This window comes from Lissotriton vulgaris, chromosome 12 (assembly GCF_964263255.1).
Source record: "Lissotriton vulgaris chromosome 12, aLisVul1.2, whole genome shotgun sequence".
NCBI lineage: Eukaryota > Metazoa > Chordata > Amphibia > Caudata > Salamandridae > Lissotriton > Lissotriton vulgaris.
Genome location: NC_141700.1, coordinates 86459595 through 86487305, shown reverse-complemented (window position 1 = coordinate 86487305; position 27711 = coordinate 86459595). Strand labels below are relative to the sequence as shown.

Below are 27711 nucleotides of genomic sequence, written 5' to 3'. Positions count from 1 at the left end.
TTTGTTCCTCTGTCTCATCCTGCCACACCTTTTCTACATTATTGTTAGTTGTTTTTTATTGGTGGTCCTGGCATCTGAACTATGCTGCCGGGCCGCTCCTATTTGTAAAACTGATCTATACACATTTAACTTCCTTCCTTTGAATTCTTAAGAACTGGATTGCAAAATATATGGCCCTCCGCCTCTGAGACCTGGGCGAATCGGATTGGTTGATATGTCAGGTGCATCTCACCTGGCGGCTATAAAGCACCTGCTGCTGCTGTGCTGTCATCAACTTCCTGACAGAAAGTGGGCTCTCGAAGACGTTTGCTTCGCAGCTGACATGTAAGTTTTCAAACTTCTTCTGCCGTTTCAATTACTATGTCTTCATGGTGGTGTGCCAAGGAACATAATTGAGAGGGTGGGATGGTGCGCTATGGGGTAGCGCTTGCTATGTGAGTGAGTGAGTGAGTATAAGACTTTTAAAGTGTGGACTTAGCCCATGGGCATCAAGGCGCTGCGGACAGAGATCAATACACCAGATGTTAAAAGTTGCTGAGTTAAAAAAAATAAGGCAAGTGACAGCTAGAACAGGTGAAAAGCCAGGTCTTTAAGGATTTATGGAATGAGGTGTGTGTTTCAGAGTGGAAATTGGGAGAGGAAGCAGAATCCAAAGGTTGGTCCCTATCAGTAAGAATGCCCTCTGCCCCCACCGGACTTTCCTGAACCTGGGAACTATTACCCGATTCTTGCTAGCCGATCTCAGGTTCTTGCCCGGAATGTATCTGTGAAACATTTTGTTAATCCCTTCAGAACCCTTATTATGGACGGCCTAATGAACCAAGCATAAGGCCTTGAACGCAATTCTCCTCCCAAGCGGGAGCCAATGGAGGCTTCTGATGGTGGCTGAGACTGCGTGAAATTTAGGGAGACCCATCACCAGCCTAGCAGCTGCATTCTGCACCAATTGGAGTCGATGCAGGAGTCCCTTGTTCATCCCGAAATACAGGGCATTGCAGTAATCCAGCCTAGATACCACAAGGACCACCACTGCCTGCTTCCAGGCTGGAAGGGAAAGAAAACGGAAGATCTTCCTAGGAGTCCGTATCATCCCAAAACAGGTCGAAACAGTTCTGTTTATTTGTGACCTCAAAGACAAAGAGGAGTCTACAATAATGCCTAGATTCTTGGCACTAAGACAGGGGGAGGGTCAAGATCCGAGAGAGACAGGCCACCAGGCCTCTGACCAGATGTCCATCTTGTCTCCGAAGATTAAGACCTCCGTTTTATCCCCATTGAGTCTAAGATAGTTATCAACCATCCATGCAGCCACCGCCCACATACAGTTTTTGAAATTTGCTGCTGAAGCTGAGACATTCTCCGTGATGCAATCAAAATGTAAGTCTCATCAGCGTAGGAAAGGTCTCCTAGGCCAAAAGACCTAACCACAGCGGCGAGCGGGGCTACATAGATTTTAAAGAGTATTAGCATTATACTTGTCGTGATCCTATGTGAGAAGCGTCTTGGTGTCATGTGTGAGTGACCCTGAAGTGCTTGTTCGTGGCTCGGAGTGGTGGCTTAGCAAGTGTAAGAGACAGACAGGCTCCAGCTAGGATTCAAAGTAGGTGGCACTTTTTTAGGTCAAGCCTAGAGTCAGCGCGCATGCGCTGCTCTGCGAGGCATGCCGTATTTCCTCTGTGAAGTTAGTAGAAGTCCACACACGCCCACCACTTTTTCATTGGTTGTTTGGTCTTCCTCTACAAACTGCATTGCTTTCGTTGGTGAAAGAGTGTCCATTTGTTCCCCCCAGTGGCTGTTTTGTTCCATCCCTGGCGACTGGCTCTGCTACATGGATGCTTTCCCAAGTGGCCATAGGTTTTGTTTCAATCACTCCTTTTTCTTTCATCCTTTCCTCACACTTTACAGGCATCTTCTGCAACAAATGCAACTGACGGAAACAGTTGCAGCAGCTGCACCACCTGGAGCTGCTAATATTTGCTCCTTGTGGGCTGGGGTTTGTTTACCTCAACTGGTAGGGAATAGTCAAATACCAGACTCAAGCAGCGACACCCATAGAAGCAAAAAAAAATACAAATAGTTATGAGGTCATGTTGCCAGTCATGGCGGAGAGAGTGATAACAACTCCTAAGCACGTGAGTTAATTGATTCGTGGAAATCTGATGTTTTCACAGGGTTAGTTAAGCACGGGTACATTTTATTTAGAAAGTAATAGGACACATATTTAACTTTGGATATCATTTTGCATTGGCCTAATCATTTTTTGGAACAAAACACAGCATGGATTTAGCGTGTTCTACTCCGTAACATGTTGGAGGTGGTTTCTATGTATACACTATATGGCCAGTATGTTGAATTTAATTCAATTATTTATGGCATGTTTAATGTAACTATTTGTGGTTGTTGATTGGCCTCTCTTATATTACAGAAAACCTAACAAAGGGATTTTTTGCTTAAAATGCATTGTGTGTATACTCAGGACAGGCTACAAAATAAAGTCAGAAGGATCCGACTGCATTACAGACAAGATAGCCATTGAGTTGCTGAAGAAAAATCAGTGCACCTCTACACCTGCTAAACTTATGTTTTCCTAATAATGTAATCAGAAACTGTTTTGTAAATGAGGTATAGAACGTACAAAAAGGTGTAATGTTTAATAGTGACTGTGGTGATGTCTCATCATGTGGATATAATAAAATGTCAGCAGGCACAAATTGACCGTGAGGGAAAACATACAAGCCCTCAAATGGGACATGTTAGAAATCGCTTTAATAGCATCTGTTCCCAAGAGTTCTGTACAATAACTAAATAAGGGGCTCCTGCCTCAACGGGTTGGAGAAGACAGCAGTCTTTACCAGTCTTTATCAGTGACAGTGATGCTCAACGGTTAAGGTACATCCATGACCCGTTCTCTTCACAAATAGCTCTAGATCAGGAGATTTTACTGAAGTGCTCTTTCCATCTATCACAGACCACAGGAGTGGTCACTAAATCAGAGAAGCCCCCAGGGCAGAAACTGCCCTAACTGTTTTCCAAAAAGCTTGAGAATCCCTAGCTTGGCAGGCAGCCACTAGGTTGCCCTCGTCTCAACCCTTAAATCAGCCTTCCTAGTTTTTAATGTAAATTTGTTATCGCCTACACAGCTCTAATACTGTTCATTTGAGAGAAGACCTCTTCTGGCACCAGTCTTGCGCTGTCATTTCTGATTCTCACATGAGAGTAATCTTTCTAGGGGCGTATCTATCAGTAGTAGGATAGGTGCAGTTGCACCAGGGTCTCAGACACCCCTGCTGTGCCTCCGCTTTTTAGCATGTGTTCTAAATGTCCCTCATGGCAGAAGAAGCCTCACTGTAGACATATGTATGCCCATGCTCCCTGTAAGTTCACACACTTCTCACCACCACTTATATAAAACATACCCCTTTAATGTCCCCTTAGATTCACATACTTTTTATCACCACTTATATGAAGCAGCCATCTCAAATGTGTCAGTACATTCACACACTTGTCACAAACTCCTCTATGAACAGACACCCCTTAATGTCCCTGTAGATGCACACACTTCTCACCATCTCTTATATGAAACAGACACCTCTAAGGATGCTTAGGAGACATTTCACATTTCGTGTAAGAAAGAGGAGATCAAACTAATCCATGCTCCTTTAGCCTCACCTTAAATGAGCAGTATGTGCCTCAAAAATGAGAGGAAATCAAAAGCTCCTAAATTAGTATTCCAATTCTTTGCTGAAGTACAAAACAAGTCAGTTTGTGCTTGAATTTGTCTTTTTAATTCTTTTCTTTCTTCTTTAGACAGATAAACAAATGCAGCCAACGTGTTTCGCCCAACACATGGACTTCTTCAGGGCAGTGTTTATCAAATGGCAATGTTTGTGAATTGCATGAATGACCCCATCGCACCGAGATTTAGAAAATGTCAGTTCCATGCTAATTTGGGACCCTTGTTCATTTAGGGTGGGATGAGACTCTGCAATGTAATGAACAAACTGGCGCGAGAGGATATAGTAAATACAACTCTCATTCGGTTACAGAGGGTTGTTTAAGATGGTTCCCACGGATCGGAGCCACTCCTGATTTTCATAATCATCTCTCATTATTCACGACTTCCATTTAGAGTTCATGTGTTCACATTCATTTAATGTAGAAATCCTGAAAATCTTGCATGGCTAGCACCCTCTCCTTTTAGTTTTGAAAACAATGACCTACAGCATGCAAAGTGCTAATCAGTTAAATACTTTACTTTTCAGAACCGTGGTGAAAAATGAGGCTGACCTTTCTGTTCCTTCTCAGCATCATGGGAGCTGTTTCCCAATGCACAAGTAAGTGTTGTTAAACAGTGGACGTTTGTGGGGTGTTACTGAAGGGTGCACAATTCTTGGTCTCAAACCAATAAGCTGTCCTACCTTGCACCCTGCATCTCTTAGGGGTTGGACTGTTCCTATTGATGCAGGGTCAAGACTTATTCGCATATGGCTGGGCCCAAACTGAGTTGGCATGGTGGGCGAAAAATGATGGACTGGGATATGGCTCGAGCGATTGCCAGTGGCTGAGATTAACTCAAGCATTCCATGCATTACTTGCTATTTTCACAGGCTATGCTGTATGTCATTGCAGAACAGTCTGGCAGGTGAGTGGGGACAGTACGTCAGTAGGTGGGAGAAGGTAAGGGATACCAAATGAGGGAAGGGGTGCAGGCCACAGATGGAGTTGTTGAAGATGCAGGTCCGTGGATGCGAGAGAAGATAATGTGGGTGAATAATGGGATAGCGGAGTAGGTCAATGGAGAGGATAAAGGGCAGGTCAGTGTAGCAGGTGCATGACAACAGAGTACAAGTCACCGAAGGTGGGGCGAGGGTGCAAGTCAGAGGACAGAAGAGGATGTGGATCAGTGATGAGGATGGTGTAGGTCACTGAAGAGGAGAGGGGGCAGATGAGTGCAGTGGAGGAGAGAAGATGCTTGTCTGTTGATACGCAAGAGTACGGCTGACCGAAGGAGGGGAGAGACCAGATCACAGAAGGAGTTGTTGAGGAGGCAGGGAAGTGTTCAGTGCAAAAAGGGATGCAGATCAATGGAGGGGAGAGGTTGCAGGGCAGAGAAGGAAGATGGTCCATGGAGAGAAGGAGCAGGTCAGGGCAGAGGAGTGAAGAAGGATCTCAGTAGATAGTAGATTCCACTGGCCATCACACCCAAAGGGGTGCAGGCCACCAGGAGGAGTTGTTGGGTAAACTAATGCCTGGAATGTTCTAGCTCTAGAGTTAAGACGTGTACCTAAGTGCCTCAAATTCTGCCAATAATTGAATATAGCTTGCTGGTCTATTTTTCCAATCTTACTACTTACTTATTGTTTCCTGCTTTCAACCGAGAACTTATGCTTTTCGGTGAGGCCAAGCTACTATGGGCCCCGGATTGGTGGCCCACTGAGTTAGGCCCATTACCCGAGCCCAAACTTGTGATCAAAAACCTTGGTGTACGGCTGGAGCAGGAACTAACATTTAAACAACAGGGAAATCACATAGTTGGGACCTGCTTTCACATGATTGGCCTTCTTCGTAAGGTATTTCCTCTTTTGCCTGACTCTACTAAAAAGACCCTGGTGCAGGCGTTGGTATTAAGTCGTATTGACTACTGTAATGGTCTTTTAGCATCCGCCAACGAAGGAGTACTAGATAGACTTCAAGTAGTTCAGAACGCTGCTGCTAGACTGGTCTTAAATGCTCCTCCCAGAACTCCTTCAAAGCCCCTTCTGACCAAGCTTCATTGGCTGTCTATCCGTCAGAGGATTAAATTTAAGGTTTGCTGTATTGTCCATAAAGGAATCAATGGTTTAGGGCCCACCTACTTAGCAGAAAAATGTGTCTCTTATGCTCCTATGAGGTGTCTACGATCCAGCAATCAGCTGCTCTTGAAGGTGCCTAGGATAAAAAAGGCAAGACAGGGAGGCAAAGCACTGTCTGTCATTGGTCCTACGCTCTGGAATGATCTTCCCCTTTCACTCAGACAATGTGCGAACCATTCCAGCTTTAGACGTAAACTGAAAACTCTTTTGTTTTTGGTTTCTATCTCCTTAGGCATTACTGACCCTTTGTGATTACATTTTCTTTCCCCCTGATATTCTTCTTTCTCTTTTTGTCCTTTTGTCTTGGTCTTTCGTATACACTACTACCATTTTATGAAGGCTCCACAGCGCAGAGATACTCCCTTGTGGAGTCGATTCCATCGCTTTACAAACCTGCTAATAATAATAATAATAATAACCTCCTTTCTGGTATGCTTTTGTTGATTAATTGCACAAATACTGTCTGGGGTATACTCTATAAACATGCCTATAATATAACATTTGCTACAACATCCGGTGAGAACAGAAGCTGGACCTATGGTAATCCAGCTCTTGTTCACTTAGGGTGGGGTGAGACTCTGCAACGTAATGCATAATTCATTCTATAGCAAGTCTGATAAATTCTTCTCTTGAGTTGTAAAGTATTACTAACTCCCACAAGACCAGTCCCGCTGAAGATATTCCACTAACAGATTTCTACCCTATTCAATTAAAATCCTTTTTATGTATTGATCTTTATCTACCCCTATTTTCTTATTTCTCTAGTCCTACTATTGTAAAATTCAAACAAACTTAGCAAAGACTGTGTAGTGGGCTGGCCCCACATGTTCAGGAGACATAGTAGACATAGACGAGTTGAGTTTGATATAGTTTATTAAGTCCATAAGTAGAAGTTACAGCAGGATGAGCAGCCTACTAGCTGCTCAGCCCATCTTCCAACTGACAACACTCACACCAGGCACCCACGCATACTACAGACTGCCTCTTTATTTACAAAAAGAATGGTTTTAGCACCTTCCAAAATGGAAGCAGTTGTTTTTAAGCATACACTGTTATACTTTCTTATTCCACAAAGAGCTTGCATGAAGGGAAAAGACCCAAATACTACTCTAGCTCTCTTTCTCAGAGGTGCAGTAAGAACTATCTTACCAAAAGTTCTTAGGACGGATTCTGCTCTTGAGAGTGCATGGTCCGACACCACTCAGTGATTCATGGGACGACTTGAAGATCTGAAATGATAACCTGACTCAAACAGGTAGCCAGTGCATAGTCTCCAAAACAGAAGCTGAAGTTTTCCAATTTTGGATTTGGTGGTGCAGTTACCATATTTTTACAATACTCAATTTTGTAATAGTTATTCTTATAATCTTGGCATTGTTCTGCTTATTTAAAACAAATGAACTCTAATTAATTCAAGGTGGAGGTTAAAGGTGAACTCATGAGGTTCACTTGGCTTACTATCACACATTGAAGATAACCATAAAGTGTTGTAATTTGTGTTTGATGGCTATTTCAGTACCACCCACTTTAAAACCTAGGTGTGTTTAATTTTTTTTCAAAACTGCATCAATACACAGTAATAGAAATGCAGGTTTAGCGGACTTTAGTTTCTTTTTTGACACTATTCTGCGTAATACGTTTCAAGAGCAAATTGACTGCAATGGAGAAGACTTAACTGGAATTGAAGAATTTCTGAAGAATTCTCAATGGCCTTACAGAGGCCAAGAAGAGATCTGTTCCAGCTCTACCGTGAGATGTTGAAACTGGAAAACTGCTACAAAGGAGCACCTGTTCTAGCCTCTTCATGCCCCTCCTCCAAGGAAACAAGGGTCATGGTCCTTTCGTGAAGCCATCTTCTACCTGTGGAACCACTTTCCAGTAGTTAAGAGTGTAGAAGGCCCTTAGAAAATGTGGTTGCCTGCCTGGGCGAAACATGTTGGCTAGTTATACCTAGAGGTTTCTCTGTCTCAGGTTCTTAAATCCCTCACCTGTGCCTAGGAAGTGTACGAGTTGGTGCAGACATATAGTGCTGGTGCTGCTGATGGTGAGAAATCCCAGGAACCAGTTGGAACTTGACATTTTGCTGTTTTTCTGACCTGGATTTATGAGGATTTCTATTGCAACTTGAACCGGTGGGTATCTTTGGAATCAATCAAACATTTGTAATCTTTTGAGGTCTAAAAAGGTGTCAGAATATATAAAAACCTTTTGATTTGAATGTAATCTCTGTTTTACCCACAACAGATTCATTCTAGGTGGAACCATTTTAGCATTTTTTCCTTTTTTCTGTGTCGATGGTAGATAGAATGTTAATGCGTGAAGTGATTGTTAGCTACATTTTCCGGCGATGCCCTACTCAAGATTGTGTTTTTAAGACCAAAGATGAAATCTTTTATCAAGATGGACCAAGTATTTAACAATTCAAATCAGTGGCAAAGGGTGCTGACTTCTAATCACCCGCTCAGTGGCGGCTCCTCTGCTCTGCTTTTAAGCAGGGTGAAGAAGAAGCATAAAATGATAATGATTTATGCTTACTGCTGCTTTGTGGGCGGGGCTGCGCTGCTCTCGGTGCAGGGCAGGGGAAGAGTGGTTTGCCCACTCCTAAGTGCGCAATGACTGTTTGGTCGGCCCTCTCGGGTAGCCCAAACCAGTCATGCACACTTTTGCCAAGCCCAGGATCTCATTCCCTGGTGAGGGTCCAACCAGGATGCTCAAAACCAATCTCAACGCTGAATTGCAGTGTTGTGATTGGTAAGGGAAGCCTGGGTGCCTACCAATCACAACGCTGCTGCTCCCTCACCCGATAAACTAATTTTTTTTTAAAAATATGTTTTTTATTGAGGTTCAAACCATCATATCGTCAAATCAGCATCACATGCATGAACAACTGAAAGGCTTTTCAGTAGGCAGTATTCAAAACAGGATAAACTAGTGCTCAGCATTTGTATTTCCCTCCCTAAATCCCCCGCCCCCTCCCTCCCTACCCCCACCCCCACCCCTGTCAGTGTGCCCTTATTCATTTCCCTGTATGCGCGTTCCCAGAGCTCTAGGTACTGCCAAGTCTAATACAACCAATAAAAGATAACAACAGCAGTAATACCAGGAGACAGGAGACTCCGCCAGACTACCCATGTGTGCTCTAGGTCTTTCTCTTGGCTATCCAGTATTTCCAAACGTGTCGTGCTGGACTGAACTCCCCTCCATCTGTGCTCAAGTATCCCCATCCAAAACAGTCCCCTCAGCATTCTCAGGAGTCCCTTCCACACTCTGAACTGCAATTGCCTGACCCTCATCCTCCTCGCTCATCTCATCTAGGGATTGGAGCTCCGTTACTAGTGCCACCCAATCCCTTGCAGTTTCCAGCGCCTTGTCATTATTGGAATGCCTGGCCATCTGAAGCCGAAGTGTCCCCTCACTCCTTGCTCAATTTAAGAAGCAGGCCTTCCACCTCCGGTAGCTAGGGCCCGCCCTTGCCTTCCAGTGCATGGTAAGCTCCCTCTTTGCCAGTATCAATCCCAAAACATAAAATTTGCTGGTTATTTTAGTGTTGGGGGTGTGCGGGAACCACAGCAGAAGGCAGGTTCCCATCTCTACCTCCAACTCCCGCTCCGTCACTTGATTCAAGCACGTCATCACGTCCGTCCAGTAAGAACCTAACCCGGCACAGGACCAAAACATGTGGCCGAAGTTAGCGCCCTCTGCATTGCATCTGGGGCACAACGATTGGGTCCCTCCAAAGAACTGCTGAATTTTGACCGGGGTTAAATAGGCCCTGTGAAGAGTATAAAATTGAACCAGTTGGAATCTGGCATTGTGCGTGCCCTTCCAAGCCCGCCTCAGTAATTGTGGCCACGTCATCTCAGGGATGGGCTTACCCAAATCTTCTTCCCATTTACCTCGTAAGTTGTCCAAAGGGGGCAGGTTTTCCGTAGATAGTCGCCTATATAGGCAAGTGATGGCCTTGAACGTACCCGCCGCCATAGTGACGTACTGGCACCCCAGCGATGTCGAGGGTTCCGACAGTCCAGTCTTCCACTGTTTCTGGATTCCCGCCACAAGGGCAGCATGCAGCAGATAATCCCCCCTCGGCAAGTTGAAGGCTCTCTGCAAGGCCGGGAACGACATCAGGACACCGTCCCTATATAAATCCCCAATCATGAGGATCCCGCGCTCCTCCCAGCCAGCTAATGCCGACCAATCTCCGCCATGGGGGAGGGCTGTGCACATGCCCAAGGGGATTTCCGGAGCATATGGGTTTGCAAAACCTGCTTGTTTCTGACTACGTATCCAACATGACTGGAGGGTGCGCTCCTCAAGAGTGAGCTGATCCAGTCTAAGTTTCTGCCGAAGGATAATGAAAGATAGTACTTGTCTAGGGATGACTCTACCCTGTGGTCCATCCGGCCCTCTGAACTCTCGTGCCACTGCCTGCGTAAGCCATTGCAGCTGCGCCGCCAAGTAATACCACTCGAAGTCTGGGGCCGCCAGCCCCCCTTCTTCCCTTGGTCTCATCAAGGTGGTTAACGCTACCCTCCGTCTACCAGAACCCCAGATAAACCCGATCATCAGCGCCCGGAGTGTCTTAAAAAAAGAAACGGGGATCCAAAGCGGCAATGTGCGAAAGTAATAGAGCAACCAAGGGAGCGCCACCATCTTCAAGAGCGCTACACGCCCAGCCACCTATATAGGGAGAGTGCGCCAGAACGCTATGCTACCTCTAAGCCTCCTTAGCGCGCCTCCCACATTTCCTTCAAAGAGGTCGGCGGGGGTGTGATAAATACGGACCCCCAAATACAGCAAGCAGTCTGGTTCCCACCTCAGGTCAGCCAACGCTGGCGGAGGTCGGCCCTCAGGGGAGAGGGGAAATAAACAGGTATTATTCCAATTCACCTGCAGGCCCGACAAGCGGCCGAAGTCTCTGAGCAAGGTTCTAGCACCCTGCAGTGAGTTCCCTGTATCGACCAGATATAAAAGGAGATCGTCCGCGTATAAGGAAATGTGATGTGGTTCCCCATGCAGCAGGACCCCCTCGTACAACCGACCCTGTCGGGTGTGCGCTGCCAGCAGTTCTATTGCCAGCGCAAACAATAGAGGGGACAGGGAGCAGCCCTGGCGAGTACCCCTCTCCACCTGGCAAGCCGCAGAGATCGTGTGTCCCGTACGAACCCTAGCTGTGGCGGACCTGTATAACAAGCCGGTCCAGCGTATAAAATGATCGCCTAGCCCAAAGCCCTTCAGCACTCTGAACAGATGCGACCACTCAACACTATCGAACGCCTTTTCGATGTCTACTGATAACACCGCTGCTCTCGTAAAGCCTTCCCCTCCGACCCCCATGACCCGTATCAACCGCCGTATGCACGTTGCGGTGTGCCTAGTAGGGATGAAACCCGATTGGTCCGGGTGCACCAGAGTGCCCATGTGGTCCAAGAGGCGCGTGGCTAGGATCCTACTAAGGATCTTGTAGTCCACCGTAAGCATGGAATGCGGCCGGTATGCCGCCCTAGACGTAGGGTCTCCACCTTTCTTCAGCAGTGGTACTATGATCTCTCTATAAACCGACTGCAGGTGCGGCGCCAGGATGTCTAAATACGCGGCGTAGAACTCCACCGGGAGTCCGTCAGCCCCCGGTGTCTTTCCCCTTGCCATATGTTTAACCGCCGCCTTGATTTCACCCAGCGAGATAGGTTCACCCAGCTTAACGCCCTGCTCCGGGTCTAACTGTGGTAGCTCCGTGGCCTCCAGATAGTCATCCAGGCCGTCAGGAGTGTCCCTCATTCTGCTCTGATACAACAGTGTATAATAATCCAAAAATTGGTCATTGACCCCCTTTTGTGAAAAAACCAGGTCTCCAGTGGGTGTGGTCAACGACATTATGGGGGATCCCCGGACCGCCGGGTTAGCCAACCAGGCCAACAACGATCCCACTTTGTCCAGTTCAGTATGAGCCCGAGTCATGTATTCCCTGTAGTCATGACAGCGGAGCCGCTCGACCTGCGTGGCCACTTCCTCGCGCAACGCAGTCACCTCCTCACGGCCTCTCCCATTCACGTGGCTATCCAATTCTGCCTGGCGCAGACGAGCCTCTGCCCAGTCTACATCCTGCAGCAGCACTTTACGCGTCCCCGCAGTAGAGGAGATACATATGCCCCTCACCACTGCCTTAAACGCGTCCCATTCATGGGCCCTGCTCGATGCCGTCCCCGCGTTGCTCGAGAAGTAGCGCTCCACGCCCTACCCGACCTCCGCGGCAAACGTGGGGTCCTCCAGCACCGCCGGGTTCAACCGCCATGTCGGGATCACCTGCCGCTGCTGTGACCAGAGCACGGAAGGAAGGCCACCTGGATCCCCCTGCGGACCAAATATGCATGCACTTTATAGTGTTTCCTCATGGAGTTCAGCCCTCGCACGTTCCAAGTCGCACATTTCAATTCAAGTCGGGTCGCCATAACAAAGGGTTATACAGAACACAATCCAACATAATCTGGCGGGCACACTGACATACCTCCCCTTACAAAAACAGCCCTAACAACCCCCCTCCCCATACTTCCCCAGAACAGGCTCTAAACTATAGTTACCCATCCAAACACAGTCCCCACTAAAGGAAATACCCTGGTAACTACCAAGGTCTCGCAATAAGTGCGAGGTAGAGGGCGTGGCCCAACACCAGCCCGAGCCGAACAGCAAGATTCCCCTCCTCCTGGCTACGCCCTGCCCCAGGGGAGCCCCCCCGATCGAGCCCCCCCCCCCCAAAGCAACCGCCCTCCCCGCCCGGGCCAGACATCCCACCCCTCACTATCTCCTGGCTGAATCACCTCCACCCCTCTCAGTGGCATAGTGCTGCGTCTTGCAGTCCCCCCTTACTGTTCACACATTGAAGTTAGACACCATCACTCGTCCAGCAGGCCGTCAGCAGTCCCTGAGGTAACCTGAGGTAGATGGCCATCGTCCTCTTCAGAACCCACCGTCCCCCAACCCTCTGACCCCTGCTGAGACTCCGTGTCCGCTCGTGAGAGTGCAGTCGCCGCTCCAGATATGATAGCGACCGCCTGTAGTGCCGCCTGCCTCTCTAATCCCGTCTGGGAGGTTGGCGGGGATTGTCCCTGTGCTCCGCATTTCCTGTTGCGACGGCTCCTCCGAGGTCTAGGCCGCATCTCAGCCTCCGAGTCCCGTGGTCCCGGGCGGTCCTTGCCCATGCGGTATTGTTCAAGCCATTGCCAAGCGTTATCTGAGGTGTCAAAGAAGGTAGCCGTCCCGTCCACCATCACCTTCAGGCGCGCCGGGAAGAACAAAGCATATTGTATGCCTTCCTCTCGGAGGGCCCTCTTGACCGCCAGGAAGGAAAAGCGGCTTCGCTGGACTTCCTGGGAGTAATCAGGGTAGAGGGAAACTGTGGCATTGTCCACTTTATAAGGGCCAGATATCCGGGCATTCCGCAGTAGGAGATCGCGGTCCTTAAAGTGAAGCAGGCAACCACCGGTCTGGGAGGGCGACCCTGGGTCGGAGGACGAGCCGGCACGCGATGGGCTCTCTCCAAGGTATAAAAGTGCGATAGGCCTTCAGGGGCGACCACCTCTCGCAGCCACTTTTCCAAAAAATCAACCATATTGTCCCCTTCACATTTTTCGGGAAGGCCTACTACCCTTATGTTGTTGCGGCTGTTGCGACTTTCTGCATCCGCAGCCCTCCTTTCCAACTGTTGCACTCTGCGCGACAAGTAACTCAGCGACACATCCGTCGCCTTCTGAGCAGGTTCCAGCATTTCAATCGCAAGTTCTGTGGTCTTGACGCGGTCTGCTAGCTTACTGTGGTCAGCCCGCAATAATCCAAGACTTGTGGACACTTGCGTTATGTCGTGGTGCAATGATTCTTTCGTGTCCGCTATGGCCTTGAGGATTTGGTCAAGTTGCTGTTGTTGCAGCCCCACCGCTACGCCCTCAGCTGAGCTCCGATCCTGAGACTCGGGCATGTCGTCAACGGGGTCAGTCTGCGTTGCCTCCGGTGTGCGCCGCGGCTTCCCCATGGCTCAACCTCAGTGTCCGGGACCCAACGCAGGAGATCCTGGCCAAGCGCTCCCAGTCGCACCCCCAAGGAACGATAAGGTGTGCACCAATGATATTCTGCAGCGTCCGTGGGTCTTGTCGTCCAGCCTCACCACGGTGGCACCCCTTCGCTCGTCGCACAGATGATGGGGGCGAAGCGCCAACCACCCTCGGCCAGGGGTGTGGTGCCGCCAGGCCCCCTCGTTAGGTCCGCCTGGGAGAAGCCACGCTCCACCCCACCGGTAATCCGCCCACCGTAGCTGCCCTCTTCGTCGCCACGGCGAGGTACCCACGGGTGCTCTCACCACGTCTCCGGTCTGCACTCCAGATGTATCACAATCCCTTTCCCAGGATCCGCATTAAGTCTCAGCCAGAGCCCAGCACCCCTGGGCTCAAGGGTCAGTGTGTTTTCTATGCTGGCACAGTCACTCCGGTAGACCCTTCAGGCAGCAGGCCACCAGTCGTAAGAGCGGGCCACAAAGCAGTGGGGTATGAGGCCAGAGCCCAGCACCCCTTGGCTCTAGGGTCAGTGTGTTTTCTATGCTGGCACAGTCACTCCGGTAGACCCTTCAGGCAGCAGGCCACCAGTCGTGAGAGTAGGCCACAAAGCAGTGGGGTATGAGGCCAGAGCCCAGCACCCCTTGGCTCTAGGGTCAGTGTGTTTTCTATGCTGGCGCAGTCACTCCGGTAGACCCTTCAGGCAGCAGGCCACCAGTCGTGAGAGTTGGCCACAAAGCAGTGGGGTATGAGGCCAACAGAAGCGTCTCCGCCCGCTCTCACCTTCTAACGGGTCCGTCAGTCCTCCAGCCCGGGCACCGGGGCGCGAGCGCGCGGGGAGGAGGGCACCCCACGGCGCCAGGGTCCAGAGGTGCCGCACCCACTATGCGCCCCCGCCGACTCCTCCTTGATGGCGTAGCCGTCCAAAATGCTCCTCGGGTCTTAGAGTGCGGGCCCAGCCGAACCGCCAATATCCGACGTCACAGAGGCGACCCCTTCTCCACTCCGGTCACCACCGTCCGCCCAAGCGCCGCCCTCTATCGCGGTGCGGTCAGCGTCCGCACTCCGCCGCAGCTCCCTCACTGGGCCTCCGCCCACCGCCGGCGGGCACAGCCACACGCGAGTCCAGGGTCGGATATTAGGCCCGACGTAGGCTGTGAGTCAGATGGCCGGGCCCCTTCAGCAGGCAGTAACAGCAATCGCCACCCGAGCGGCCCCGCCGCCCGGACCGAGGCCCGATCGGAGCACAGGCACCCCTCAACTCCGGGGAGCCCCCGCTAAGCTCTCCAGAACAGCCAGGGGGGTCTCTTTTAGCAGGATAAGTTCCGAGGCCGGCACGGAGCTGTCGGCTCACGCGTCCATGCTCGGTGGCGACCAAGCCACGCCCCCCTCACCCGATAAACTAATAATGGCTTTTAACTTTCTTTTTGGTTTTCAGTGGAGTACTTTTTGTTTTTGCTGTAGTTCTAATCTCCGTATCATTATATTGTTGTCTTACTTGGTTTGCAAATTCTAAATTATTTGCTTCCCAGCTATACTGTCTCATTGGTCTGTTGTTTCACATGTACCCAAGGAAAGTCTTGTTTTAAGAGACAGGCTACCCTGGGTGTGCTTGGGATTAATCATAGAGGTCAGATTGTTTGGGATCTCAGGTACGACTCATGTCGAGACTGTAACCTACCTATCCAATAAGTCAAATGTTCCTGGTTCCTACAAACATGCGTTGTTGTTGCCTTTAATATGGGAATCAACACAGACCACACATCACAAATGTAATGGCATCTGTACTGTTGATTTAGTGACACAAATTAATTTGAATAGGTTTGGATCAATAAGTAGTCTGTTCTGTTTTTAGCTCATGTATATCACATTAGTACAATGGTAACAAATTTCAATTCAAGGGTGTTGCCCAATAGATAGTATTTCTCATAATTTAACAGCTTCTTTTTTATCTCTCAAGGTTGTCATATTTGGGGTCTCTTTGGCATTATTGGAATTTTATAAGAAAGCATTGTAGGCAAAAGTGATGAGTTTCAAAGAAAACTTAATGTATAGGGGGTGACCGCTTTCTCTTTCTTTTCCCTTCTCAGAATCTATATGAATTAGAAGTGCTTGAAAACTGCCCAATGCTTGGGGCTCTATTAAAAGCAAGATAACAACAAAGAATGTACAGAGTTCCCCAAAAAAGAATATTGGCTAAATTAACCCATTAAAACCTCTCTCTTGAATGTGTGATAGAGCAGGGAAAGTGGGAGTCCCTTATCGGAATCAAGGATGCCTCACACAAGTCAAAGGCTGGATGACTACTGTCACCCCACCCGATGATTGTCCAGTGTCATCATTGGCTATCCTGCTCCTTCGGCAGGCTGGCGATGCAATGCCCGTCGGGCAGCACTAAAGTGCTGCACTTTAGCGGAGATCTTTTATTCCTTTCGCCAATGAGTGCATGTGTGTGAGGGACCTAGGGAGTGCAATGAGTGAGCGTGAGTGAGGTTAAAAAAGGTCAGTAGAGTCCAACTGAGGAACCTTTAATAGTATGGCTCACTGCCTTATTAAAAACCGTGAAAGGTTGAGGGGTATTAAGGCGTGACGATAAGGGTAATCAGGCCTTAGTCAACCCTCAGTCCGGGTCTGGTCGACATGTTTCTTGCCTCTAAGGCAATTCTTTAGGACCAATTGCTCATAAGATTGCTCATGAATTCCTCAAAAAATTAAGGAAGTATACGACCTGTGAGGTGTCGCAGAATCAACCCTTCATTGAGACCCTCCCTGGGACTAGAGAAGGAAACAAACAAAGGGTACCATCAATCATGGGTTTGTTAACCCGAGACATTGTTGCATGTGACAATGGCATGCAAATCATTGTGTATTTTCCTGATGAGCGGTCCGCTTGCTCTGTTCCCAGGTACCGACCTCACAGCACTGGCCCCACCAGGTCAGCCGGTTAGAATTCCTACCAGGGACCACGGGTAAGCGCCACGGTTCCGCTATTACCCTCATGCTTGTGACCCACCTCCCTCCCGGTGCATTTCACCTGCAAACGTTATCACTGTACTAGCATGAATGATGCCTTCCAGTACACAACTAGATGTTTTAGTGGTGCCTTGAAATTTTATTCCTATTGTTGGTGTGTAAGCACATACCTGCAACACGTGCATGACACACATGTGTCACCCAGTCTGGTGTGGCACGTTTCTGAGCTGTGATCATACTTAATGCTTGCCAAAACGCGAATTACCAATGGCGCATGTTGGTAAGACAGTTCTCCACTTCAATTTAACTTAATTTACACTCCCTTATACCCTCTCTGACACAAGTGTGATAATTCCACAGGGGTTGGGAACCCCTACAATACACAATGATTTGCATGCCATTGTCACATGCAACAATGTCTCGGGTTAACAAACCCATGATTGATGGTACCCTTTGTTTGTTTCCTTCTCTAGTCCCAGGGAGGGTCTCAATGAAGGGTTGATTCTGCGACACCTCACAGGTCGTATACTTCCTTAATTTTTTGAGGAATTCATGAGCAATCTTATGAGCAATTGGTCCTGAAGAATTGCCTTAGAGGCAAGAAACATGTCGACCAGACCCGGACTGAGGGTTGACTAAGGCCTGATTACCCTTATCGTCACGCCTTAATACCCCTCAACCTTTCACGGTTTTTAATAAGGCAGTGAGCCATACTATTAAAGGTTCCCCAGTTGGACTCTACTGACCTTTTTTAACCTCACTCACGCTCACTCATTGCACTCCCTAGGTCCCTCACACACATGCACTCATTGGCGAAAGGAATAAAAGATCTCCGCTAAAGTGCAGCACTTTAGTGCTGCCCGACGGGCATTGCATCGCCAGCCTGCCGAAGGAGCAGGATAGCCAATGATGACACTGGACAATCATCGGGTGGGGTGACAGTAGTCATCCAGCCTTTGACTTGTGTGAGGCATCCTTGATTCCGATAAGGGACTCCCACTTTCCCTGCTCTAATCACACATTCAAGAGAGAGGTTTTAATGGGTTAATTTAGCCAATATTCTTTTTTGGGGAACTCTGTACATTCTTTGTTGTTATCTACGTTATAGGACACGTACGTTGGACCCCGTTAAAAATTGTCCATCCCTTGTTCCCCCTTTTTGTTACAACTCTATTAAAAGCAAGCCTGTTAATTTTGATCTCTGTGCAACCCTCTGTTTGTGTAGTTATGGTAATTCGAAGTAATGAGAAGTTTACCTCACCTGGCAATTTATAGGTACAATAAATGATTTTCCCCATGCAGTCTCAAGTGTCAATCTCTCTGACATTTAATGAGAGAAATCCAAGGTTATTACCTGGACATGCAGAATTTGGTGCAGGAGACACCGAATTATAATTCTTATGCCTGATTTCCGAGTTTGAACTTGGAAAAGGATGTGCCTACCAGATCCGGCAAATACCGCAACAATGCTATCCCTAATTGCCTCATACCTCATACGCCTCCACCCCGCTTATGACAGGGCTTTAGTCGGCTGCAACTGTATATATTTACTATATTCCATTACACTATTTTGTTGTTCATTGACCTAATGGTCTTTAAAGTAGGTGAAATGCAACCTGTTTTTGTTATTCAAATAGGGGGCTTACTTACATTCCCTCTTCCATCTTATATACCACATTCACATCATTAACCAAGACAAGTCTCTTAGCACTTGCAAAGTCAATCACACAAATCAATCTTCCAATCATCCTTAGGCTCTTTAGTTTTTTCTTTAATTTTGATTTTGGTCCAGTTGCCAGCCTTTCTTTAATTTAGATTTTGGTTCATCTGCCAGCCAACACATGTTTTGTCAATGGATGTTTCACCCTATGACTCCATATAATCAAGTGAGAAAATGGACACTTGTGGCTACGTACCCGTAGGTTGGATTGAATCACCCTCATAAACGCTATGTAAATTGTGCGGTGTATATCGTTTATCCGCCCCACATACGCGTTACGGCATTATCATTGGGTGTCCAAAGTTGTGCTGCATGCCAGGCTCAACCTGAGGGAACCTCTGGTAAAGGTAGTAGTGTCCAGAGATAGAAGGGCACCCCCAAAAGTGAAACAGGGGAGTTAGAGGGTTTTGTCTAAAAGGCAAAACTTCACCGCAGGTGAACTTTAATAAAAAATGGTGAGGTTTTGTTGTTAAAAATGAGTGGGTATAATTTCAGATCGTGTTACTGGATCTCTTTATATCACTTATATGACAAAGTCGACATGTTTCTGCTCCATTTAGCCCAGCCGGGTCTGCGGAGCATTCATCAGGACAAACAAAACGGACAACAAATCAGTTACTTACACTACTTCTGAAGTACTCAGTAGTGTCATTCTTAAACACTCTGTTTCTAAATCAGTCAAGGTTCCTTTTGTTAGGAATCTTCGCGCTTCAACAGGGAGCGTTAGGATTATCTGGTCCTGAGCCGCACAAGGAAAAGTCTCTGTGTCTAGTGCTGGCTATGCCCCTGGACCCCTATGACTCCCTCAGTGCTGAAAATCAATTAAGACCCATCTTACATATACATCACGTTTGTTCACTTCAACCCCTTCCCTGCGGGGCTTATTCCCCCACGGTGCGGGGGGGAGGGGCTGAGCGCGGCGCCGCGGTGCTCATGACGAGACCAGGCCGTCATGAGTCACGGTGGAGCTGTGCTCATGACGGCCTGGGCTTGTCACGACCCCGCCCACTCATTAATTCTCCCGCACAGGCGGGGCATTAACCGTGCGTGGGCAGAGGGCCGGCATTATGACAAGACCAGGCCGTCATGTGCTCAGCTCAACTGTGACTCATGACGGCCTGGTCTCGTCATGAGCACACAAGGGGTTACATTATACATCCCTTATTTAGATCACCCGTTTGGTCTTTGAACGAGCAGCAATTGAATAATGCTATGTCTTATACCACAGCTGGTGTTGCCATACAGTATACATTTGCACATGCTGTAAGTGCTTTACAGAATTAGATTCCTTCGGTTGGCACTACAACCTGTATATTAATTATATATAAAATTTAGGAAGTGGTCCGTAATCATCTATTCTTGTTAACGAAATGACCATATCTCGCAATGAATATATGATTTTAGTATACACCTGTAAAGTGTGCACTCAAGCCACGTGCAATTGAAACAGCCAGCTGATTCAACGGAACCGTATCTTAAATCAAGTATGTGATGTTAATATACGCCTGTAAGGTGTGCACTCATGCTCTGTGCACAATGAAAACGCAGACCAACCACAAAGTGACATGGTGTGCGGGAACAGATGCATATGTCCAAATGTAACAGAAAGTGACAAGTGCCGCAAGCCTGGAAGACTCGTATCTAGATTAGGCGCCTCGTATGTTATATTATTCGGATTTCGGATATAAGTCTGTGAGTAAATCTATATACACCTCGGTACCTGTATTCTTCAGTATCAATCTAAAAAGTAACAAGGCAAAAGCTCAGGATCAAAAAAGAGTGCTAGTGTGTGATAATCCTGAAGAAATCATTATGTAATCTTATCCACGTACCAAAAATTCGTAGTTATTTCCCAAACTATAGTTATAATATAAGTAGATCGCAAACCCAAGTTCAAGCGAGTATGTGTCACTTGTAACCTACAGTGAACAAAACTATACCGAGTAACTAGTCCAGATCTAAATACTACAATAACTAATTGTATTAATAGCCTGTCAGTTCCTTGCCCCAGTGCGGGCAAAAGCTCTGTGACTTCTGTTTTTGGCGTGTCCGACCGAACCGTGTTCACAATGGGCGCCATGTTGGCCATGTCTTAAATACATGGACCTATCCATTTGTTAGAAAATGGACAAACTAAAGTCCATATGTGTTGGTTCCGCCATCTTGGAGTGTCTGTATCAGTCGATTAAATATATGAGGTGATTATGTGTGCATGAATGTGCATGCATTTATGCATACAAAACTAATTTCTTAAAACATACGTCAGTGTATGTAGAGTTAGCAAAATGTATATAGTAACTGCTGAAATAATATTCTTGTTGCTAACAGACTGATAGTATGGTCATCTTCCATTGTGTGAATTTATACTCCTCATAGGAATCGGACACCCACTGTGATATATCTCTCAAAACCAGAGATGGATTGATCGGCCATCGACATTGTATTCGTCTTCTGAAACAAGATAATCATATAGCATACAACATAAGAGCTGTGTCTGCTCTGCTTGTTAACAAAGTATAAGGCACCTCATCATGTATATTGTTTGAATAAGAACCCATCATTGTTTTTACTCGAAGTGAAACAACCTGTACTCGCATATCCATAAATAGCAATCACTTAACAGGGTGTGTAGTGGTAAATGATTACAAAGTTTTGTAATTGAGTACATATTATACAGATCATATCCAATTTGGATCATCACTGGTTCTACATCCATTCACAAAATAGATCCGTACACATTATTAGCATAACATTTTCTTCAGGTATTTTACAACTGCGAATATCACACTCACATATGCTTAAAATGTTCTCTCCGCGACAGGCAAAAACTATCATTACAGGGGTGATTATTCAGGTACCCAGAAAATAGTATAATTCCTGATCTATGTTCAGACCATATTCCACTGTCTGTAATTTCATGATCCATGTAGCTTCTCTTCTTCTCATGATCAATTCCCTATTACCACCCCTGGGTTCCTTGGGCACATGATCAATTCCGTACAACATAAAGTTCATATGCATTCCCTGTGACTCGCAATCGTTCATGTGAAGCGCCACTGGGCATCTCATGTCACCGGTTTTTCTCCGCTCTCACACGTTCACACACCCTATCCTTGAGAGCGTGGATGGTGCTTCTCACATTCACACGGTCACACTTACACACAATAATGTATACCACAAATTAATGTGTGACCTCTGCAGAGAGTCAGACCTGGCCTTGTTGGGATAAAATCTTCCAGCATCTTATCCTTCTTAAGTAGATGCCAGTGTTTCTTCAAACGTTTGCAATATTTATTAGACAGTCCATTATAATTAGGGGTCCCAGTTTTATTGTATTTATTTTTTTGACATTTCTGTCTGTATTTATCCATATTTATTTTTGTTATTTTATCTGTCTTTATCCATATTTATTTTGGGTTTTGTGAAAAAATGAAGCTGAAACTGGTATATTTCCACATGTACTTAACTGATAAATATGCACTTATGCTTGAATGCCTGTCAAGTTTCAGCGCTGTGACACCTGCAGAAGATACATCAATGCACTTATATACAAATATGCAAATTTCAGTATCAACCTTATGCATATCTACTGCTGTTTAAGACTCTTTACTAAAACTCATTTTTTTTTTTAAAAAACACCTATCAGTCCACACAGCTATTAGCCTGGCAGTCATGGTAGAGAGTATTTAGAATCACTCAAAAAGCAACACAATTTCGGTTTTTATCCACTTTTTAAAAAAAAAATACGTACAGCAAAATAAAAGATTTTCTGCCTGTATTTATCTGTAAAAATTAGTAAAAACGGAGAACAGGGAGCATTATTTATAGTTAATAATATGATGTATCTGTGTGTTCTTGTCCCACATCACCTCTCTTGTACTTAACGTGTGTTTGCTGTATATACCAATGATTCTTTTCTGTGCTGATCTTACTACATGTATGTTATAGTCTCTTTCTATGAACCGTGTCTCTATTTCTTGTATACACTTTTGGTATTCATGCTCCTGACTGCAGTTCCTTCTGGCTCTTATCATCTCACCAACTGGTACCCCATTAATGTGAAAGTTTGGGTGGGCACTGGTAGCATGAAGGGTTGCATTACATGATGGGGGCTTACGGTAAAGTCTACTAAGTATTTTGTCCCCCTTTATGTACGATTCCACATCTAGGAATTTAATTACTGTATTTCTGTGTTTTGACGTAAACCTTATATCATCTTCATTCTGATTAAGACTAATTACAAATTCCTTAAATTGTGTTTCACTGCCTGTCCATATCATTAGGCAGTCATCAATATAACGGCCCCAGTACAGTTTATGCTCATTTTACACCATTCCGGCCCCAGATAAGGTCCTCCTCAAATGCACCCATACAAAGGTGGGCGTACGAGGGTGCAAATCTGGACTCCATGGCGGTGCCCTACAACTGTTTGTACCATGATGCCTCAAATAAAAACATATTGTTTCTAAAATCATCTCTGCCATAGAAATCAACATTTGGGGATGTTCTAGAAGCGTCACCAGTCTCGAATTCAATATGCTATTCAAAGCATGTAACCCCATTTTATGTAAAATACTGTTATAGGGAGATACCACATCCAAGGTGATAATTCACATCCCAGGTTCCCATTGTATATCATCCAGTAGGTTTATAACATGTTTGGTGTCACGTATGTGTAATGGAAGTTTCTCCAAAAATGCTTGTAAAAATAGGTCCACATATTCAGAGACTCTCTCCTGTGGCCCCCAATACCTTATACTGTGGGTCTTCTTGGAGGAAATCAGACTCCTTATGAATATTTGGAAGGGTGGAAAGACAAGGTATCTTGGACGGTCTTTCTGAAAATAGTGATATTCATCAGCAGTCAGTAAACAGTTGTCATACCAGTGTTTGAGCTTGGTGTTAACTTTTTTTGTCAAATCAATCCAAAGATTGGATTATAATCTAGTTTTTTATAGCAGTATTACTAAGTTGTGAGTTAATTTTTCAGTGTCAAAAGTGTGACACATTGGAGTGCTCCATTGCACAAAACATATAGAATAAATAAAAAGATATATAAATAAATAAATAAATAATAAATGGATAAATAAATGCCGGCATACAATAATACATTAGTGGTTAAAGTGTGTTATCAATGAAATCCATCAATACATATAGAATATGCATACAAATAGATGTTTGCATACATATAATACAGGGAAAATAAATAGATACATACATAAATGGCTTCCATACTTACGTGCCATCATCCCTCTTCCAAGGAACCTTACATTCTTCATGACTCTTTTCTTTTGTTACAGACATGGATGGCCAGGTATTTCTTTTCGCAAGTCGATCTGCCACCAACTATGTGACACTGAAACAAGAAGTGACCTCGCTGATCGGTTTCACCGCCTGTCTACGCGCATTCACAGAGCTATCGGGGGATTACAGCTACCTTTCTTGCAACAGCCCTACTCAAGACAACAATCTTCTAATTTATTACAGTAAATCTAAGGAAACTCCATTTGAGTTCCACGTGGGTGGCGCAGAAACACTCTTCAGAGCTACAAGCCCCTCATTGGACAGAAGCCACCACATATGTGGCACTTGGGATTCATTCACAGGGGTGGTCCAGATGTTTCTCAATGGAAAGCCACTTGTCAGGAAAGTCATGAAAAAAGGCTACTCCATTCAGGGTCCTCTGAAATGTATTCTTGGCCAAGAGCAGGACTCGTTCGGAGGAAGCTTTGACCTAAAGCAGTCTTTTGCGGGTGAAATTGATAATGTACATGTGTGGGATTATGTTTTGTCGTCTGCAGAAATACACCAGGCCTTTATGAATAACAAACACTTAAATGGCAATGTCATCAGCTGGAGGGACCTGAGGTATGACATCACAGGAGATGTGCTGGTGGAGCCGGTGCAACAGAGTAGTTGTGATAACCAGGCATGTTATGAAAGTTCCCCAAGATGTGACGCAAACTAGTGGTTGCAGATCATTTTTATAGATATTTAGTTCCATATTTTTAGTTGAAGAAATTGGCATCCCTGTAAATGATACTATTCTGGGCTACTAGAAGTGGCCCAGTATTTTCAGAACTTGTGATTCTGAAGCTCCCCACCCTGTTGCACAAGTGGCGAATTTGATGTTGGGAAACTGCAATTTTTTTGGGCAGGAACTGCAGGCAGAGGCATCAGAATCTCAAATATAGTCATATAGCACGCTGCCTGAGGCTATACCGGTTATTAAGGCCGTACCCGAGGTTTAGGCCTGAGCCACAGGCGAGGGCCTATGACAAGGTGAAGGCCTTTAACAACAGGTATGACCCGAGGCAGAAGAGCGATAAGGCTATTAGAACTTCCCACACCCCAAGAGTATAATATTCTAATTTAAAAAGGGAGAAACATGAAGACAAACATTGGAATGTTGGAGCTCCGGGCTTATACCAACCATTATAAGTCCGGAGCTACTCCATTGTTTTCAATGGAGTTCCCAACATTCCAACGTTCTAATTACATTTACATTTCTCTGTACAATTCGTAAAGCATGGAAGAAAAAAAAGTATTTGCAACATTTTGACCCCTCTACTTCATCCCATCCAGGAATCTCTGATTGGCCACTTCACACCATAAACCACAAACTTTCAAGAGACTAAAACATGGAGGCAAGTCTTCAAATGGTCAAGGCCAAAGCCATGGAATGACCTGAACCCTACCTTGAGGACTAAACAAAGCTCTCTGTCCTTTAGAAAGCTCTTGGAAGCAGACTCATTTAGACTAACCTCTCACTAAGATCTAGACTTTAGGCTAGTAAGAGAGGAATACCAGACAGGCACAAGGCCTCACATTCATTGGAACACCTAGTGCTTTCCATACTCTTAATAATTTCCTCTGACTTGATATGTGTAGTGGTCCAAAGTATCAACAAGTAGCTTGCCATGTTTTCAAAACAAATATATAAATAACACATACATTAAAAAAGAGGAATTCATTCACAATATCAATACTTGATGGTCTGACACACTGAACGGGCTCTGAATGGACTCTGAAATTGGGCTCCTCAGCCCTGGCTAATCGAGGTTTTCCATGCCTAATGCCTGCCTGCCTGCAGCATCCAGATGTTATGTTATTTATTATATGTATAACTCAATCTCCCATAACCCTCCAGAAACAATAAAACCAACAGGTTATAAGTATAGGATAAAGTTGACAAAACTCAATAATTAAAACGTAAACTGTTAAATGTGTTTATGAAAAGGCATAAGCAGTAATGCTTTTCATAATTCCTGCGGCAGGTCATTCCATACTCTGGCTGAAGCAAGTGAGAATGCCCTATCTCCAGTGTAGGCTGTCATAAGTACAGATACCTGTTAGTAGCTCTCCTTTGTGCAGCTCAATTAGAAGGGTTCATTAGGTCAAGTTAATATATGTATACCAAAATTGAAAAGTGTGTATCAGAGAAAAGATTTTGGGTATTTTCAGAACTCATAAGCTGATATTTGGAGAAAAATGCTTGAATTTTATTTAAAGCTGATATTTGACTGATAAATAATGCGGTGTTGGGGAAACATAACTAATATCATTTCCTTGGTGCCAGAGGCATCACAGATATGGTTGTTATTATTACCCATGATGCACTATGGTGAGCACTGCTGGAAATATTTTGTATGGTATCTACTAATTTAATCTGGTTAGAAGTGGTAACGATTAACTAATATTTTTGGTAGCTTGGGATATTTTCACTGAACATAAGTACCTCTTATTACAGAAAAGGTTGGAGACCCCTGCTTTAGGTAGACTCCCACACACAAATTCCTCCTATGACACTTTCTAGAGTTAAACGTCACGTGACATCACACCCATGATATAATCAATTATGCAAAATTGCACTCACCCCCAAAAAGTGTACTGTTCACAGCAAACTCAGGAAAAATGGAAAACTAAGTAAGTAAGGCAGCTCAGCTTCAGTCGCTGCAGCACACCAGGTCCAACTTATAAACAAGATTTTCAAGTGCCAGGACAAGCGTGTACGTCCTCATGGCAAGTGAGTAGGTCTAACTATGTCTGTTAAATGTACATTTACATTTCAATGTGATGGGTTTGTTAGGTTTCCTGTCCTGGGATATGATTCACCATATTAATTTGAGGAATGGAATGCTGGATAAAAAGCTGAGAGGGTTCTACTTTCAAGAGGAGTGGCATTATAAAGGTTGCTTCCACACTGGGTATATCTGAAAAATTTGGAAATTCAAATACAAAATTGTTTTGTTTTGCTATTAACTGATTCATTACTTTTGGTCATTGTTATTGAAATGTAATATGCTTTCTGTGATGTATAACCCTGAATTTATTGTTTGTATGCCATCTTGTATACCACAAACCTAGCCGAGCGCCATTCGGAGTCAAATGCAAAGATATGATCAGGATGGGATTGTGCTGATTGTCACCAGAGATGGCGAGCTTGTCATTCATTCAAAATAAAAACTCAAATTGGTAGCCTTTGTTGCATCCTTAATAATAATGTTGTATTGATCAATGTTAGAACATGGAATTTAGGGATAGAATGTTTAGGGTCAACGTAGCAGGACATTTTGGCTCAGAAATATTCTGCCTGCCTGTTGATGTGGGCGGGCCTCTGCTTAAATGTTGTTACTCCATCAATACATCTTAATACCATCCATAGAACACATTAACACCTTCAGCGCGGCGCGAATTTTCGCGCTGTGCTGAACGTTCTATTGAGCGGGCGGGGCCATGATGGAACGGTTCCGTCATAAGCACAGCCCAACCGGCGCTCATGACGGAACTGCTCCGTCATGAGCACCGAAGGGGCGAACACAAGTGCCCTGGAGGTACTTTGGGTATTTTCTCCCGCTTTCTGCACCCGTGAGGTACTTTGGTATTGCAGAAGGGCCGCAAATGCTCATGCATCCCCTTCTGTAATACCGATAGTGCTGCCTGGCGCACATATAGTGCCAGCTCTATCACCAGAGGGTATTCCCTCATTTTCATGGGGGCTTGACCCAATGCAATTGAGGGAATTCCTTTGCCTCTGCAGCCGAGCAATATAATGGATGCGGGCACAGAGGCAAAGAAGCCGTCAGGAGGCAAATTAACAGTGCGCCCCATACGACAACCCTTTGGA

At 45.7% G+C, this 27711-nt stretch overlaps 1 protein-coding gene across 1 annotated transcript; it reads left to right on the top strand.

Annotated features, from left to right (window-relative positions):
* Window positions 1-173: 173 nt before the first annotated feature.
* LOC147673416 (mucosal pentraxin-like) lies at window positions 174-27062 on the top strand. Its single transcript, XM_086947270.1, has 3 exons — window positions 174-324; window positions 4263-4334; window positions 23885-27062. The coding sequence occupies exons 2-3, from the start codon at window positions 4277-4279 to the stop codon at window positions 24550-24552; spliced, it is 726 nt and encodes a 241-aa protein (XP_086803396.1). The 5' UTR covers window positions 174-324; window positions 4263-4276; the 3' UTR covers window positions 24553-27062.
* Window positions 27063-27711: the final 649 nt, after the last annotated feature.

Bases quoted from the DNA above. Each gene is read 5' to 3' on its own strand.
- LOC147673416 (XM_086947270.1), top strand. From the start codon at position 4,277: ATGAGGCTGACCTTTCTGTTCCTTCTCAGCATCATGGGAGCTGTTTCC. The intron at 4,335-23,884 runs GTAAGTGTTGTT...CTTTTGTTACAG, and splicing joins AGCTGTTTCCCAATGCACAA to ACATGGATGGCCAGGTATTT.